General features: G+C 40.1%; 1 protein-coding gene across 1 annotated transcript; it reads right to left on the bottom strand.

Moving 5' to 3' along the window:
- Nucleotides 1–56: 56 nt before the first annotated feature.
- On the bottom strand, nucleotides 57–15,547 carry clptm1l (CLPTM1 like). Its single transcript, XM_071911561.2, has 18 exons — nucleotides 15,304–15,547; nucleotides 13,980–14,205; nucleotides 13,560–13,654; nucleotides 12,427–12,616; nucleotides 11,790–11,989; nucleotides 11,187–11,265; nucleotides 10,178–10,295; nucleotides 9,674–9,768; nucleotides 9,056–9,140; nucleotides 8,001–8,104; nucleotides 7,581–7,646; nucleotides 6,877–6,927; nucleotides 6,112–6,194; nucleotides 5,677–5,711; nucleotides 5,398–5,453; nucleotides 5,114–5,158; nucleotides 3,399–3,514; nucleotides 57–3,042 (listed from the first exon to the last, which is right to left on the bottom strand). The coding sequence occupies exons 2-18, from the start codon at nucleotides 14,142–14,144 to the stop codon at nucleotides 2,958–2,960; spliced, it is 1,668 nt and encodes a 555-aa protein (XP_071767662.1). The 5' UTR covers nucleotides 14,145–14,205; nucleotides 15,304–15,547; the 3' UTR covers nucleotides 57–2,957.
- Between the last annotated feature and the right edge of the window lie 365 nt (nucleotides 15,548–15,912).

Genomic DNA, 15,912 nt, shown 5'->3' with positions numbered 1-15,912 from the left:
AGGATATGAACAGATAAAAATGGTCCAGAGGTTTTAAAACCAGTGCAAAGCAGATGTCTATTCGGTCAATTTTATTTAATCTCCATCAAAAACACAAACATTTTCAATAAGTAAAACCATTTCAAGGCAAATTTCAGACAGATCCCTTTTGGCTGCATTTACACAGGGACACAAAACTCTTTTTTTGGATGTTTGTGGCACAGATCTAATGTCCTCATGTCTGTCTGAACAAGGAAAAAACAGATTCCAAGTACACTGTCTCTATTTAGAAAGTTAGACCTGTGCCAGAAAATCAGATTTTTGTTACTGTGTAAATCCAGATGTAGTAATACTTTCCTGAAGTCTTACAATTTATTTTTCCAGAATGTCAGTTTCTATTTAAAAACATCAGACGGATCAGTAATGGTGAACAAAAGCGCACAATTTAAAAACACAATTCAATCAAGGTATCATCCTCACATTTGGCACTCTAACTTGTTTCCTTGGCCCTGGTAAGACAAAATACTCCAGCAGGTAAAACTACAGAACTAGAATGGATAGAAAGGACACCCTGGCTTAGGATGGTGACCTGCTTTGGTACAGCGTAATAGAAATGAGCATTATTTCATGTGTGGACAGAGCAGGAGACTCAGAACACTACAGCATCTGGAATGTTCAGGCAATTGATCCCTTCGCCATGGCAACAAATCTGAATCTCCTGCACCGTCATTATACATTACATTATCAAGCAGTCAACAGCAGAGGTGGAAAGTACATAATTACAATTACTCAAGTTTATGTTATGTACTTAAAAGTTACACTACTTTTTTCTCATATTTTTGAATGCCTTTTTCTTTTACGTCTGCCTCAGTCATTTTTAAGCATTTATTCCTACTTTTACATGAGTAGGTTTCACTTTTAGACCTAACAGCAGCAAGTACAATAAGATCTGTCATTTAGGTTAACAGTCATTCTGGAGTTTATCTCCCCATAATTGATAATAGGTTCATCTATACGATTATTTGGGGTGACAAGTACTCAAACTCTGCTGACTATAGTAATATTGAACTGAGGTAACAGTAGTTCCACTTGCAGTAAGTCAAACTCTCTCCACCTTTGCCCAAGTGTGCCAGCGATCTAACCATTAAAAAAAAAAAGGTTGATTTGATGGGGAATGTCCATTCACTTCATTCTAGTTCTGTGGGTAAAACATTTTTTAGAGATTGGTTCCTCAGTCACAACCAAACTAGTTCTCTGGCCTTTCAATGCAAATTGTTCTCTTTCAGACCATTGTCAGTTGTGAAGGTAAAAACTAAAAGAAGAAATGTATCAGGTTTCTTCAGGCAACTTAAAAAAATTATTCAAATAAGATACTTTGAATGTTTCGTAGGGGCAATCCAAGCTGAAAACGAGAATACCCCTCAATTTAAGAATTCATATATTTTAGTCCTGTTGCCTAGCATAACCCAGTCAATATTTGTGTACATTGAGTTTGGAAAATAGGTTTTCCAAACTGCCATTGCAGCAGTTCAGTGGAATCCTTGAGTGATCTCTATTTTCAGCATATTGGTCATGAGAGGGTCGAGCGAAGTCTTAAGAATGTTAAGAACTTAATGGGTTGTCATGGTATTGACATGTGACACGTATATTGTGATACGTGGTAATATGCCAGGAACTTCTTCAACTCCTGTTTAGTTTGGGGTTTATATTTGTCCCTTGCAGACAAAATTAGTGGACTTGAAACTAGATGTAAAGAAAAATTTGAGTCGTATCACAACTGTAAAATCTGTAAAAATGGCAATATTTGCTCACTGGTTCCTTCCCTCCTCTCCTCATCTGCCGATTTGTTACGTTGCTCCTAGTAAGCCTTGAGGCTTACGGTGTTATTTCACTCAGGTAGACCATTTTAGGTTTTTCCTGCACATATTTCTATTGGAGTCTATGCAATGTCAGCCACCACTACTGGCCATTCTGGGGATCTGTAGTCACAACCACTCAATCTTCCATCTAACAACAAAATCTAGACTAAAAATCACACTGCGCACATACTGTAGCATGAGGCAAAGTAGAACCAGGTAATATTGTTTGGGTCCATGAGGTACTTTTCCCTTTTATGCAATTATTAAGATTTTGAACTGGCCATAAAAAAAAGCATGAATGATGGTTTTGACAGCAGATCCCTTGGGTAGCTGTCGGAGGCTGACTGATGCTGAACTTCTGCAAAGCTGTGCAAAAAAAATCCTTTGTGAAATCTAACTTTACAGGCCGTGCATTATTCAGTTTTCAATGTTTCGTTTTTAAATATACTATGGCTCAGGAAAAGAATAATGTTCTTCACGATGTTTTGCAAATGTAAAAAATGTAGTTCAGTTAAAAGTTGAATTGAATGAATTTGCAGACTAAACCTACTGAGTCGGGGCTTTCCAGTTCAAATGCTGCAAACTGCACTGATTGGACGGATTTCAGTAATTCTCGAGAGAGGGAAACCAATCAGGGCCGAGTCCAGTTGTGATACGCTGACTAGAGTTGGTCTGAAATTCCCTTCAAAAAAGGGTGAATTTTTGAAAATATAATAACTTTTAAATGTAAATCCAGTGTCCTTTCATTGCCCCAAAAACAGAGAGAGGAAAAAGACATTCACATCGTTCAGCCTGGGCCAGGTGCATAAAGAAGGTGGATTCTTAGACGGATGCTACCTGGTCCCACACTGACTTTTCAACACTTTGCACTATGGGACAGGTGTGAAAAAACCAAACCAGGAGGATGTTTTGTTTATACACCTGGTCCATTTACAACCAATTGACCAGAAACTAGCATTTTTTTTCTGGTGCCCGTTTGTTCACAAGTCTGTATTTTTAAAACCAGCCCAGTAGATACTCCAGTAGATACCAGACCAGACCAGACAAGATCAGCGGATACCAGACAAGCCCAGTGGACAGCAGACCAAACCAGCAGATACTAGACCAGATCTTTCTTCTCTAGTCCTTGTGAGTCTTTCCTTTGGGCTGCTCGTCATAAGAAACTCCGTATTCGTTTACTCTTGTCTTGTCCACTGGATAGAGCCTGAGGAGAGACAGACAGACGGAGAGAAAGAAGCAGTTAGCACAGCAATGGCAGTGTTTGGTGGATTTGGTTGGCTTCATCGATTAGTCGATCGACAGAAAATAATTGATTAGAATTTTGATGATCGATTAATGGCTGCTATTCATGCTAAGTAAGCAATTTCAACACATCATTTTCAGCTCTGATAACTTGATGAGCATTTGTCATTATTTTTGACATTATATTGACACAATGATTAATCTAAAAAATAAGTGATAGATTAATCAATAATGAAAATAACCGTTAGTTGCAGTCCTATTTTGGTTAGAGAAAGTGTTCCGTTGAGCATGAGTGTGTGTGTGTGTGTGTGTGTGTACCATCTCTGGTAGAGGTAAATGAGAAAGACCACGTCGTCTCTGAAACAGGCCAGTCTGTGGGAAGTCGGCATGGTGATGATGAAGGCAAACACATCGTCGATGAAGGTATTGAAAGCCTGGAAATGATCAATTAATATCAATGAATAATCTTCAAAAAAAAAAAAAACATCTGCACACATCACTGATAAACATATTCAGTGTTTGTGACACTGTGTTGCCAGCTCTCCTCCAAGGAAAGTAGCTATTGGCTGCTGGAGGTCGCTAGATGGCGTCAAACACTAATTTGCATCTGAGAACATTTTGCCCCAGTCCCTCGCTGTAGTGGAGGGGGGGAGGGGGGGGGGGGGGGGGGAGGGGTGGAGGGAGGGAGGGAGGGAGGGAGGGGCCAAACTGTGGATGGGAAGGATTAGACAAGCAAGCAGCACAAATCACCATCAGAGGTACCAATTTCCCACAAAATGCTTTGGGAGTCCACACATTAACAATTTTATTCAGTTAGTCTCACTTAATCTACAGTTAATCTGTGATAAAGGTATTAAACTCTTGGGACAGAGACACACTGTCAGTTAACTCGTATCAACCTACAAATAGCCTGAGGAAAAACATCTTGTTGATAAAGTCAATATGAATCTATATAAAATGAACTGATGAGTAAGAAAACTATCAATGGATGTACTAAACGCCTGGAGATATCAATGAATCAATAAAAGCTGTCAGTGTCAATACATAGTGAATACCTGGGTTGGAGATTTCAGTTAACTAACCGATATCTATCAATCGATCACCTGTGACAGAACACTTGTCATCAATGAAGGAGCTGAATTCCTGATAACAGATCAGTCTATATCAATATACATTCAGCTCCATAAATAATAATATTTGGAAAGTGAGAGACTCCTTGATGTGTTTCTCTGGATTTTTTAAATACTTTGAAATGACTGTTGAATTTTTAATGAATGTTTAATTTCAAAGCTTTCATTTGAGCAACTATCAAAGGGTTTTTGCACAGTGTTTAGTTTTAGCGGTCAGACGAAACGACCGCCAACCAAACAGACTTTTTGTGCCTCTGCCTGTCATCCGACCATGCAGAGGTGTCATCTGTGCTGCGGGAGCAGTGGCTGACATGGTTCAGCACTGTGTTCATTAGCATACTGTACGCTGCTGTTTCATTCTGCAAGAGCACGGAGCCTAAAGCCTCACCGTCCACAAAGAGCAGCAACCGCGTTTTTCAATTTTGCATGAGGACTACGTCTCCACAGCGCAGCTTCGACTTGTCAAACATGTGAAAAGTTACCACAGCCAGTGGAGAGATTGTCAAATAACTTTCAACACAGTGAACCTCAACATCTGTCTTCCTGAAGCAAAAACCATCAAAATAAACAGCTTGAAAGTCAAAGTCAACTTGAGGACAGAAACGCTGAGGAAACTGGTGCTATTCCAGTTCAGATGGACCTTGATGTATGCAGCAAGTAGTGTTTGATCCATCAATTCCTTAATTTACAATATGCCTGTAGATGCTAATGGCTGGCTGATTATGTTACAGTAAACTCCACATGCCTTCAACTCATATCAGTTTTCCCCGAACCAGATCGTCATCCAATCAGGATGTTCTGGGTTTTATGGATATGAGACAGATTCCAGTTACAGTATGTTCAGCACATCCCTAACTAACTAACTAACTAACTAACTAACTAACTAAGGAGCTGTATTCTCACCTTATACATGAAGGCTTTCCAGGGCAGGTGGGCCACAGATTTCAGCTGTTGAATGGAAGAAGGAACAAAACAAGTTATTGTGGAACACTGAAAGAACAGAACATCAAATCAAATGCAGTGCTGCTCTGAGAAGCTTTTTGTTTTGTTTTTAGAGAATGAAGCAATATTTTCACTTTTTTGTCACCACCAGCATTCAGTGTTTTTTCCCCTCAGCACTAAATCGTGACTCAAATTTTCAACGAATCTTAGAAATATATCCATATATATCCAAGTGCTGAACTGACCTTATAGTTGACAAACAGTTGAGGAAGCATGAAGAGGAAGCCGAAGGCGTAGACACCTGTAATAGTCAAGATGAGAACAGCCATTATTGTGATTATTTTGATTATTCCTGTTCTTTTTAACCTAATAATGGAACCCAAAGGCAAAGATACCTGGAACAGTACTCCTACTGTTATTATGTTCCTAATTTACAGTGATTTCATTGGTGAATGCATTTATTAGGTAGAAGCTGATATTTTATTGTGTTGTTATTATTGTGTACAGAGGAGAAAATAGCTTACCGTTGACCAAACTGTTGATCAACCAAGAGTACCAACTAAGATAGAGAGAGGGAGAGAGAGAGAGGGGGGGGGAGGGAGGGAGAGAGACAATGAGAGAGAGAAAATAACAATATTAAGAATGAGAACAAGAATAAACAATGCTATAAATTCCCTTGTATTTCTGCTTGAAGTTTGTCCAAGATGTATGACTAATTTGGAGAGGGAGGGTAAATGGTCAAATGGGTTGACTCAGGATTTAACATATCACACACAGTAAGTCTATCAAGTCAAACCAGAAATCAGTCAAGAAAATCAAGTCAAGAAAATGTGTATGTTATGTACTTTTACACCATGATCCCTTTGTTAAGCTTATTACGATGTTACTGGTCGTGCATTTAGTGTCGCTGGAGTTTTTACTGGCCCAAAGTACTGTGTAGACAACTCACAGATACCTACCTCTTATATCGTAGGAATATTAGTGCATACACAGCCCCGCCAATGCACAACGGGTAGAGCAGATATGATAGATACTTCATCGCCTGGAGAGAAACAGAGAGCACAGTACAATTAGTACTATTACAATTAGACAAGATAAACTGTGTTGTCTCTGCTGGGAAATCTGTCTTGGACTTTGTGGCAGCAGCGCCGAGAACATAAAAACAGCAACAAGCTGCAGCATGAGATAAAAAAACATCAAATATTATCAATACAATTAGATGTGTGTATGCATATCAGTAAGGACAATTCAATAGTGATAGTTACACTTGTAGTTTCAGTGCGGTGTTAATGATTATCTGTGTGTACAGAGATGCATCCACACTTTGGATTTGATGCTTCCACACAAAACTACACAACCCCTCGCTCTTCTTACTGTCTGGCAGATAAGAGGCGAGGACGTTAAGCATGCATTGTGTCCCTCAATGCAATCTAGGGCATCACAATTATGGCCAAAATGAAAATTACTAAATACTAAATATTATAATCAGGATTACTGGACTCCATGATTTGAGGACCCAACAAATTTTTCTGCACTTCTAGCATCTTATATCAACATCTTCAGTATTTTCAACTGTAGTGGACATGAATGAAATGAAATGACATGTTTCAAAATACTGTATGGTTGTACATGATGATGATGTTGTACATGATTCATTTACCATACATGTGTCTGGTGTGTGTACCTGTCTGTGTGTGTATCTGTGTAAGTGTACTGTGTCTTACCAGAGTATCGTACTCTTCTGTTCTCCGCTCTGATTCATCTAATTTCCCAAACTGTCGACATACAAAAGAAAAACACACACAGATTTACAGTTGGCACATGCAGCATTTTCTTCCTCAACTTCTTGTGGTCATAGAGATCATGACAAACTATTTTTTCATTAGAACTGCTCATTACAGAACAGTATTATCCACTTAAATTAGTGACAAGGCCAATCCCTGTGTCTATCACAGCTGTGGCATACTGCCCATTCCTGCTGCCTCAAAATATTTGTTTTGTTTATCCATTTATCATGGCCTTAAATTTGTGGCTGTGGCTCCAGCATCTGCTCTGTGCTTTCATTTGATCCAATTTGGGAGTTCTCAGGTTCAATTTTCCATGAAATCCCATTCTGGTAAAGTGGTATATTACAGCAGCAGGGAGAGGAAATAAATAAAATAAAATCTACTGATAGAACGCAGTGCACAGGGGCTAGAGAAAATAGTGCTGATGGTCGACGTATCAATTCATTTACCATCGACATACAGCCATTTAGAGCAAATCCTACACTGGCTATATTTAATTTATACTGTATGGTAAAGATGTATAGCAGATGATGGAAAAATAACTAGTTAACCAGTTCTGAAAAAGCTGATTTTTTGGAAATGTGATGTGCTTGAGACAGACATAGACACACATACATACACATACACACACACACACCTACCAGGAATGTCGGTTTGCCTCCTTTCCAGAAAACCTGAATCTTGAAGGCCTTCTTCACCTTCCATACCTGGCACAAACAACCATTCCCAAAACACAACATATTATAGATTAATCAGTACGAATCAGACAGTTTAACCTTTTAGACTCCACCTTAACTTGATTTCTACTTAGGCTTACCCTTAAAGCTGCACTAGGCAACATTTTTATGTAAAAATACACCGGTCCTATCAGCCTGAATCACAAATTGGGGCTACAGCAGGGAAGAACATCTCATCCCCCCCAATGTAACCATGTTTACGTGGAGTTGTGTGTTTATATATGTATGTATGTAGGTATTTATGGATGATATGTGTGTATATGTATGTATGTATGTGTATTTTTAAGTGTGTGTGTGTGTGTGTGTGTGTATGTGTGTATTTACCTCAATGATAGAGCCGATGCCAGCAGGTATGAGGACCAGCAGGCTGGTCTGCTCATCAAACAAATAGAGGAAAATCACAATGGTGCTGAAACATCTCCACAGCACTGGAACACAAACACACAACCCAGATGTGATGTTATGAAAATTCTCCGCCCACGTTGTTGACACAGCTGAAGAATCACTTGGTCCAATTAGGTATCTAATCAGATTTTCTCTGGATGACACTATACACACCAGATGATCAAACCATTTCTGTATTTTCAACCAATTAGATGCATAGCCTGTCGGGTTATATCATATTCACTCCATGTTTCCTGTAGTTCCCACTGTAAAAATCCTGTAATACTTCTACAGATCTCAGCTTTTAGACATTTATCATTCGATGTTAACTCAATGTCACTCGATGTGTCATGCGATGTGTGGTGCTGAATCTCCAGACTTTTCAAACATTGTCGTCTTTTTTTTGGTATTTTTTCAATTTCCAATTTTGTGTTTTGACAATTTCCATGACAAAATAATTTTCTATACTTTCCAGACTTGCATGGGGACCACTGCCATTTCTAGTTCAAGTAGTTTCTAGGTGTTGTTTCTAGGGTTAGACTGATATATCGTTTTGATTTATTGGGCTATTATTGGCCTTTTAATAAAGAATCGGATATCGGCCAGTCATGTCATCCACGGCTGATATGATGGAGGTTTCCACATTCTTTGCACATTTTATTTATTCATTTAATCGTTCAATAATGTTTTTAATTAATTCTTCTTCTTCTTCTTCTGTTAAGATTGTGGTTGTATGGGGCAGCTTCCAGCAGTGTCTGTGTGTAAGAAAGTAAAAAAACAAAAAAACAAAAACCCCACATTGGGCTAAAACCAAAACCTGGCACTGACACGATTTCAGTGCCTTGGATAGTTCTACAGAACATCAGCAACATGGTGTCAATAATACAACTTAACTAAACTCTGTCATGATAACATCCTCCAGTACTCTGATTGGTTGAATGGTGTATCAGAGAGTTGCTGATAGCAGAATGCAGAGCTGTGATAGGACGTCCCACCTGCTTTGCTGGACATTCCCACCATGCTTTTCTTCTGCTTCCAGAAGCTGATGTCATTTTTGAAGGCCAGGAAGTCAAAGAGGAGCTAGAAAAAGAGACAGAGGGAGAAGAGAAAGCACAATACAGACAGACATCAGATATCCATTAAAAACTCAAAGTGTCAAGCCAGGTACTAGCGTGACAACTAACATGACAAATTCAATAAACCATATCGCTCTGTTCTCTTTTCATTGTTGAGGTGTTGATATTTAGAATTAAAGTGTTTCTTTTTTATGTTACAGAGTCCACGCACATGGAAGGTAACTAAAAAGAAGGTAGAAAGTCAAGGTTATGAATGCTACAATGTGAAAGTGAAGTTTAGAGAAGATAAAAGTTTTCCACAACAGGATTTTGTGCTTAAGTGCAAAGAACAATGAAACCGGGCAGACAAATGATAAACAAACATAAACCCTTACGGAGGCTGCAGCTTTGCAAGTTGGAGAATTGTTCAGCGCTCAGCGGAGATTTGCATTGTACAGGGTGCCGTCTAGTCCTATTCTATTTTATTCTATGCTGGTCTATTCTGGTCTAGTCTATTGTAGTCAAAGCCTCTTGTTGTGAGCTAGAGGACAGACTCACATGGAAGGCAGCTACGAAGAAGGTGAGAGCCAGGAAGTACAGGTTGGTGTCGACGAAGATTCCTTTAATCTCATCAGCATCCTTCTCTGTGAAACCTTCAACAGATAAACATACACAGGCCAACACACATACACACACACACACACACACACACACACACACACACACACACACACACACACACACTATATTAGAATACCTGAATAGTGATGTAGACAGGTACCTCAAAGTGTCAATACAGACTATTTAAATATGTGTTTCAGAAAATTGTGTGTCTGTGAGGGACTACATGGGTGTGTGTCATACATATATGAGTGTGTGTGTGTGTGTGTGTGTCATACTAAACCACTGTATTGATTGCATTGCATCCTGCATGTGAATCCAGAATCATAGCCTTCATGAAGAGACGCAGTATCACTATGTTCATGTATCCGAGTGTCTCTCTCTCCGTATGCCGTTGTGTGTGTGTATATCTGTGTGTGTGTGTGTGTGTGAGCAGCATACCAAACTGTTGCAGTGAGTAGACAGCGTCTTGCATGTGGATCCAGAATCGTAGTCTCCCCAGAGAGATGGAGTCGTAGGAGATGGTCAGAGAGAGCTCCTTGGAGGTGCTGTTGATCTCCTACACACACACACACACACACACACACACACACACACACACACACACACACACACACACACAGAGACACTCAGATACATGGACAAAGTATCAAATTAATCTAATTAACCAAATTGCTCTACAATCTTAACAGTCTAACTAAAAAGATAAATGACTAATTATCTGGCTAATTATTCTATAATGAGCTACTGAAGTATTTATTCAGCAACACGCTGATATACTGGTTCCATGCTCTTAAAAGTTTTAATGTGTAATGACAAGTGCAGAGAGTCAACTTCAGTTTGAGGGTATTTTCAGCCATTTAAACCCCCACCCCCACCCCTATTTACAGGGTGCCAAAAGTCCAGTATTTGGACAAATCAACATTATATACAATAGTCATTTTCATATATAGTCAATATTTTTTTTCATGTGCAATGACTTGCAAAGTCTTGTTTTGATATCTATCATCAAATTCTTTTACCAGACTTTTGGCATTTCGCTGTATTTCGATGATTTTCAGCTGTGACGAGGTTTGGCTCTCCACTGCTCTGAGGCAGGATGCGGTACATGGCCGGGCTCAATCAAAACAAATAAACAAGGAACTGAGGTGTCAAACCAGCCTTGAATCACCAGATTTTGGCAACAGAGCTTCAAGACTGGGATATATCACTGCATGCATGTTTTCCATCACTGAGCTCAACAGGAAAATTAGCAGTGAGAAAAACACGCTGCAGTTGAACATCTCTCTCCTGAAGCTTTGTAGGATCAAAGATGAGTTGAAACTCTCTCACCAGCTTCTGGACTTGGTAGTTCAGTCTGCAAATCATCAGCTACCTACAAACTACTGAGCAATTAGCTGACTGACAGTCAATTATATTATAAAATATTTATTTAAAAGTGATAATTTACCACTAGATCCTTGACTCGGTTGCTGAGCTCATCAACAAACAGCAGAGGTAGATACACCATCTTCCTACCATTCTGGAACCTGAAACACACACACACACACACACACACACACACACACACACACACACACACACACACACACACACACACACACACACACACACACACACACACACACACACACACACACACTTTTGACGTCCTCTGATGTCTCCTCATCTTAATCTGCCCTTTCAACATTGGATTGATTCATTAGATTAATACAGTTTATCATTCTAAAGTTTACTAGTTAGTTTAAATCATTTTATAAAGCAATTGCAATGTAAGGAAAGATTTTTAGTCGACTCTGACTCTTAAGTAGACTCTGTATTAATTTGGAAAAGCAGATGGCTGGATTTATGTAAAACACAGGGCTGAAATTCTTTCACCCAATTATGATTTAATGGTAGTGGTGATGACTGTAATTTGCATTTTTTTTCTTGTGAAAAGTAATAAAAGCTTGATCACAAAAACAGTACCATTTGGTAGTTGTACTGAATTTAAAGTACTGATTTAAGGCCCAAGATGAGTGTTTTGTGCGTCTATGTATATCTATTATCTTACACTCTGAGGTATCTGTGCACGTCACTTGGCAGGTATTCTCTATCGAACTGGAAGTGGTCGCCGACAACGTTGAGTGTCAGGCGGGAGCGCCAATGGGAGACTGGGTGATCCGACATGGAGGAGGGCCCGCCTCCGCCTCCTCCCCCTGCCGCTGGCTTGCCATGATGCTTTTTCTGCTGCTGGGCTTCTTCTTTCTGGCTCTGTTACGGGACAGACAGGTACAGACACAGACAAAATTAACATCAGGTTATCAATTTTATTCCCAAAATAGATGTAGGGTTTGAAATAAAAGCCTTTTGTATCTATATCGGTAAGATGGAAAAGCTATAGTACCAGAGGTGGGTAGTCATACACCGTCCTCACATCCTTGTATTAATGTTGTATATAGTTATATCTATTGTAATGAGTCTTTGATTGTTGGTACAATGCGGTTCCTTTCCAAACCTTTTTCTCATCCAAAGTGCATTTCTACACAGGCGTTCACCTAAATAACAGCACAGGGCTTTTACACCAGATCCTGTGTAATGGTAATATCTAATGTCTTTATCTTCTACAATTAAACTGTTTATAAGTGGTATTGGAACAATCTAAGCGGTCTGCTGAGTGACCATGAGAAGCGATTAATATTAATTATTACCTGTGTTTGGTCCTCTCCAGCTATCAGAGAGATTTCCGGCGGTTTAGGGACCATGTATGTCGTGAGCTGAGCCACCATGTGGACCTGTCTTGGGTCCTGCCATGGAGTGATGCCAGCCTGATGGACGAATATTAACGCGTACAAAGTCCCATTGTTGCGGGTCTTCTTGGGGAGGGAGACATTGACTATCCTGGAAGAAAGGGAGAGAGGGACGAAGAAGAGAGAAAGGAAGGGAGGGAGGAGAGAGAGGAGGAGAGAGAGAGAGAGAGTCAATATCAACGTGTTTAGAGCACAATCAAACACTGTGAAATAACTGGTTTCCACTGGACAGGGTTTAGCCATATTGCGGAGTGTAGTGCTGCAACGATTAGTCAATTAATCAATCGACAGAAAATAATTAGAATTTTGATGTTGGATTAACTGTTTAAGTCATTTATCAAGTAAAAATACCAAACATTTGCTGGTTACAGCTTCACAAATGCTAAGATTTCTCTGTTTCATATCATTATAAAATAAATACTTAGGGGATTTTTTTGGCTGCTGGTCAGAATAAGTAAGCAATTTTAAGAATCACTTTGAGCTCTGGTAACTTGTGATGGCCACTTGTCATTATTATTATTTTTTTTTACATTTTATAGACTAAATTATTAATTGATCATTGTTAGTTGCAGCCCTAGTGGAGTGTTTGCATCTCTTGTCATTACAAACTGGCCAAACTGGCCGAACCTAGACGAACCCGTCCCGAACCTAACCTGGTCTGACTTGGCTGGACAGCTGCACCTGTCACAACCGGTCCAGACCGGGACAAAAGCTCCACAAGCTCCAAAGATTAGCGGTTAGTAATTCAGTGGTATGTTTCCTGTATTTCGTGGAAAGGCTTTACACAGTATTCTCTTTTTAATACCTAGCAGTATTAAATTGATATCCATTTACCCAAATAAGCCAGGGATTATGTAAGCGATAAGCCACGAGAGGCCTTGTTTTAAAGCTCAGTGTTCATCAGGTATTTTACAAAGATGTCGAATCTGACTAAATGTTTTCTCTTATGCTGAGGCCGCCGGCTCATTACAACACTCTGGAGACCCTGAAATACTGAAAAAACCTTAAAGTCACATCGTTTGAGTCCCACCTACCTCTCAAACTTGCTGCTGACATCAAAGTCCTCTTCTTTGTGGATCAGGGTGTGTCCTCCGTCTGCATTGGGCCGCAGCGCACTGTAGATACTCAACTGGTAGACAGAGATAGATATGAGAGATATTATTACATTTAGACAGTATATTATGGAGGGAGGCAGGGGGGAGGTGCAGGTGACACAGGCCGTGAGGCAGATTTGAACCCACAACGTCACGAACATATGGCCTTCTTCCTAGCCTGCTGATCAAACCGAACCAACCGCAGAGAGAGGTGAACAGAGAGAAAGATGGATGGGCGGACAGGCAGCTGGCCAGCTAACAAATATGAGAAACATAAAGGCTGAAATAAAGGCAGATAGGTGACCAGACAGAAAGAAGAAAGAGACAGAACAAGGCCGACCATCCATCCACGGTACCGACCTGTAGTTTGGGTTTCCCTGCTAGGAAGGGGGTGATGCAGTTGTCTCCGCTGGGGCTGTCGCAGGGTTTGGTGTACACTATCCCATACATCACCCAGCAGGTGTGGAGCACGTACACCACAAACACCCCCACGATCAGGGTGGTGAACGATGTTTTCTGGAACATTTTGCTAGCGTCGTCTGGTTGCGTCGTCTCCCGCGGCTAGCTGAGGAGCAGGGCCATGTGTCTAGAAATGAGGGCAAGCAGATTAGACTGTAGAGTAATGTTAGGTCCACCTTCACCTGGAGGAAGAATAACGGGCTGAGCAATTTATAAAAACCCAAATTGATAGTGTGGTGTGAGGGAATGCTGCTGGGTGTAAGCATGTGTTCATCAGATGGGAGAGCTTTGGCAGGTAGCCAGCTTGTCCTCAATCAGCTCGGTTTATTCTAAAGATGACAGCACTTTGCCATCGGAGAAATTAAATTATGTTTGGCGACGCAGCTTCATGCCCTGCTGGATGGCATGTTGCAAATGAGTCTTGTTTTTGGCACGGAGTAGTGTTACTGGTTCAAATCAAGAGATAATCTGTCAAGCCTATTGTTGAGCATCTAGTCGATGAACTTGTTCTCCGGGTTTTTTTATTGTCATTGTGTTGTCTCCGGTTGGCTGAAAATAAAACTGGCAAGCTACTTGACAGCAGGACCACATGTATAGAGATAACATCAGATTGTAGGATGATACAAGCAGAGCTTGACATTAACACTAAAACTAACTACTACTTTTTTCAGTCTTTATTAGAATATAATAGACTGATTATGGACACGTTGGTGATATAGGTATTAATGTCAACCTTAACAGTCACAGATTTACCAATTTTTTGGCTGGTACGTGGTAATTTACTGCAATTTGCCTGGAAGTAATTTACCACCATTAGGCTGGTGGCAATTTCAAATCCTGGACACAATATAAGCCTAAAACCTAAGCACCATTTTTTGTTACAAAATTCATTAAAGAAATGCTCAAATGCCCCAAAAATGCCCTACTGAGAGCATTTGGGTCTAGCTGTCCAGATGTGATAGCTGTGATACTGGCTGCCATGTTGCCCGTACATACAGTTAGCTTCTCTAAGCTTATGCTAATGATGAAGGGGATTTTTTTTTAACGTTTCTTAAAATGTGCTGCTGTTTTAGCACGGTTGTTATGTCCCTTCAACTCATCTGGCTGCTTCAAAGTTGCACAGATGCTAATTCAGGAGGTTTTATACTTATTCTTCTAGTACATTTTGTGACGTTAGATAAATTGTACAATGCAAGTAAAATGCAAAACGTAAATATAAACATACCGGTGGGAATCTGGCGAGCTGTCAGTACACCCTCAGCTGGACCACTGGCTGGCTATCCGCCCATTGACTTAGTTAGCGAGCTAGCCAGGTAGGTAAACGCAGCGACATCGTTTCTTCAAAAGCGACGACCGTTTTTGTTTGAGTACATTTGTCGCTTTTTATTTGGCGGTCCTCTCCTTTCCGCAGAGAAAGTATAGTCCAGGATTTGCAACCGAAAGCGTGAGGTGGATCTATATTTCCGCCATTCACTTCCTGATTGATCCCTTGAACGAGATTTGGAGGGCTGGTAACGCGAGACTTCCCGTTACCCTCGTGCTGGCTGCCACAGGTTACAGTTTTTCACAGTCGCTTACACACTGAAATTGCTTGTATGAACAAAACACCCCAAGCCATTAATAGCCACCAAAAGAAACGCTCGTTCATCAAAGCTAAACCATTATTCACTTGTTTTCACACAAATTGTAGTTTTGCTGAACCTTTGAACGTGATTACAGATTCATTAACACATTTCACAGGAGTGTTTTAATTTATCTCACCAGTGTGTAATGGATATTAAGTTGCTTTTGTGTGTCACTGAAGGCAAAGTTTAATTTATGTTAGAAGATAACA

This window comes from Centroberyx gerrardi, chromosome 19 (genome assembly GCF_048128805.1).
Source record: "Centroberyx gerrardi isolate f3 chromosome 19, fCenGer3.hap1.cur.20231027, whole genome shotgun sequence".
Taxonomy (NCBI): domain Eukaryota; kingdom Metazoa; phylum Chordata; class Actinopteri; order Beryciformes; family Berycidae; genus Centroberyx; species Centroberyx gerrardi.
The sequence above is the reverse complement of the archived record's forward strand: the minus strand, read 5'-3'. Positions and strand labels throughout refer to the sequence as shown.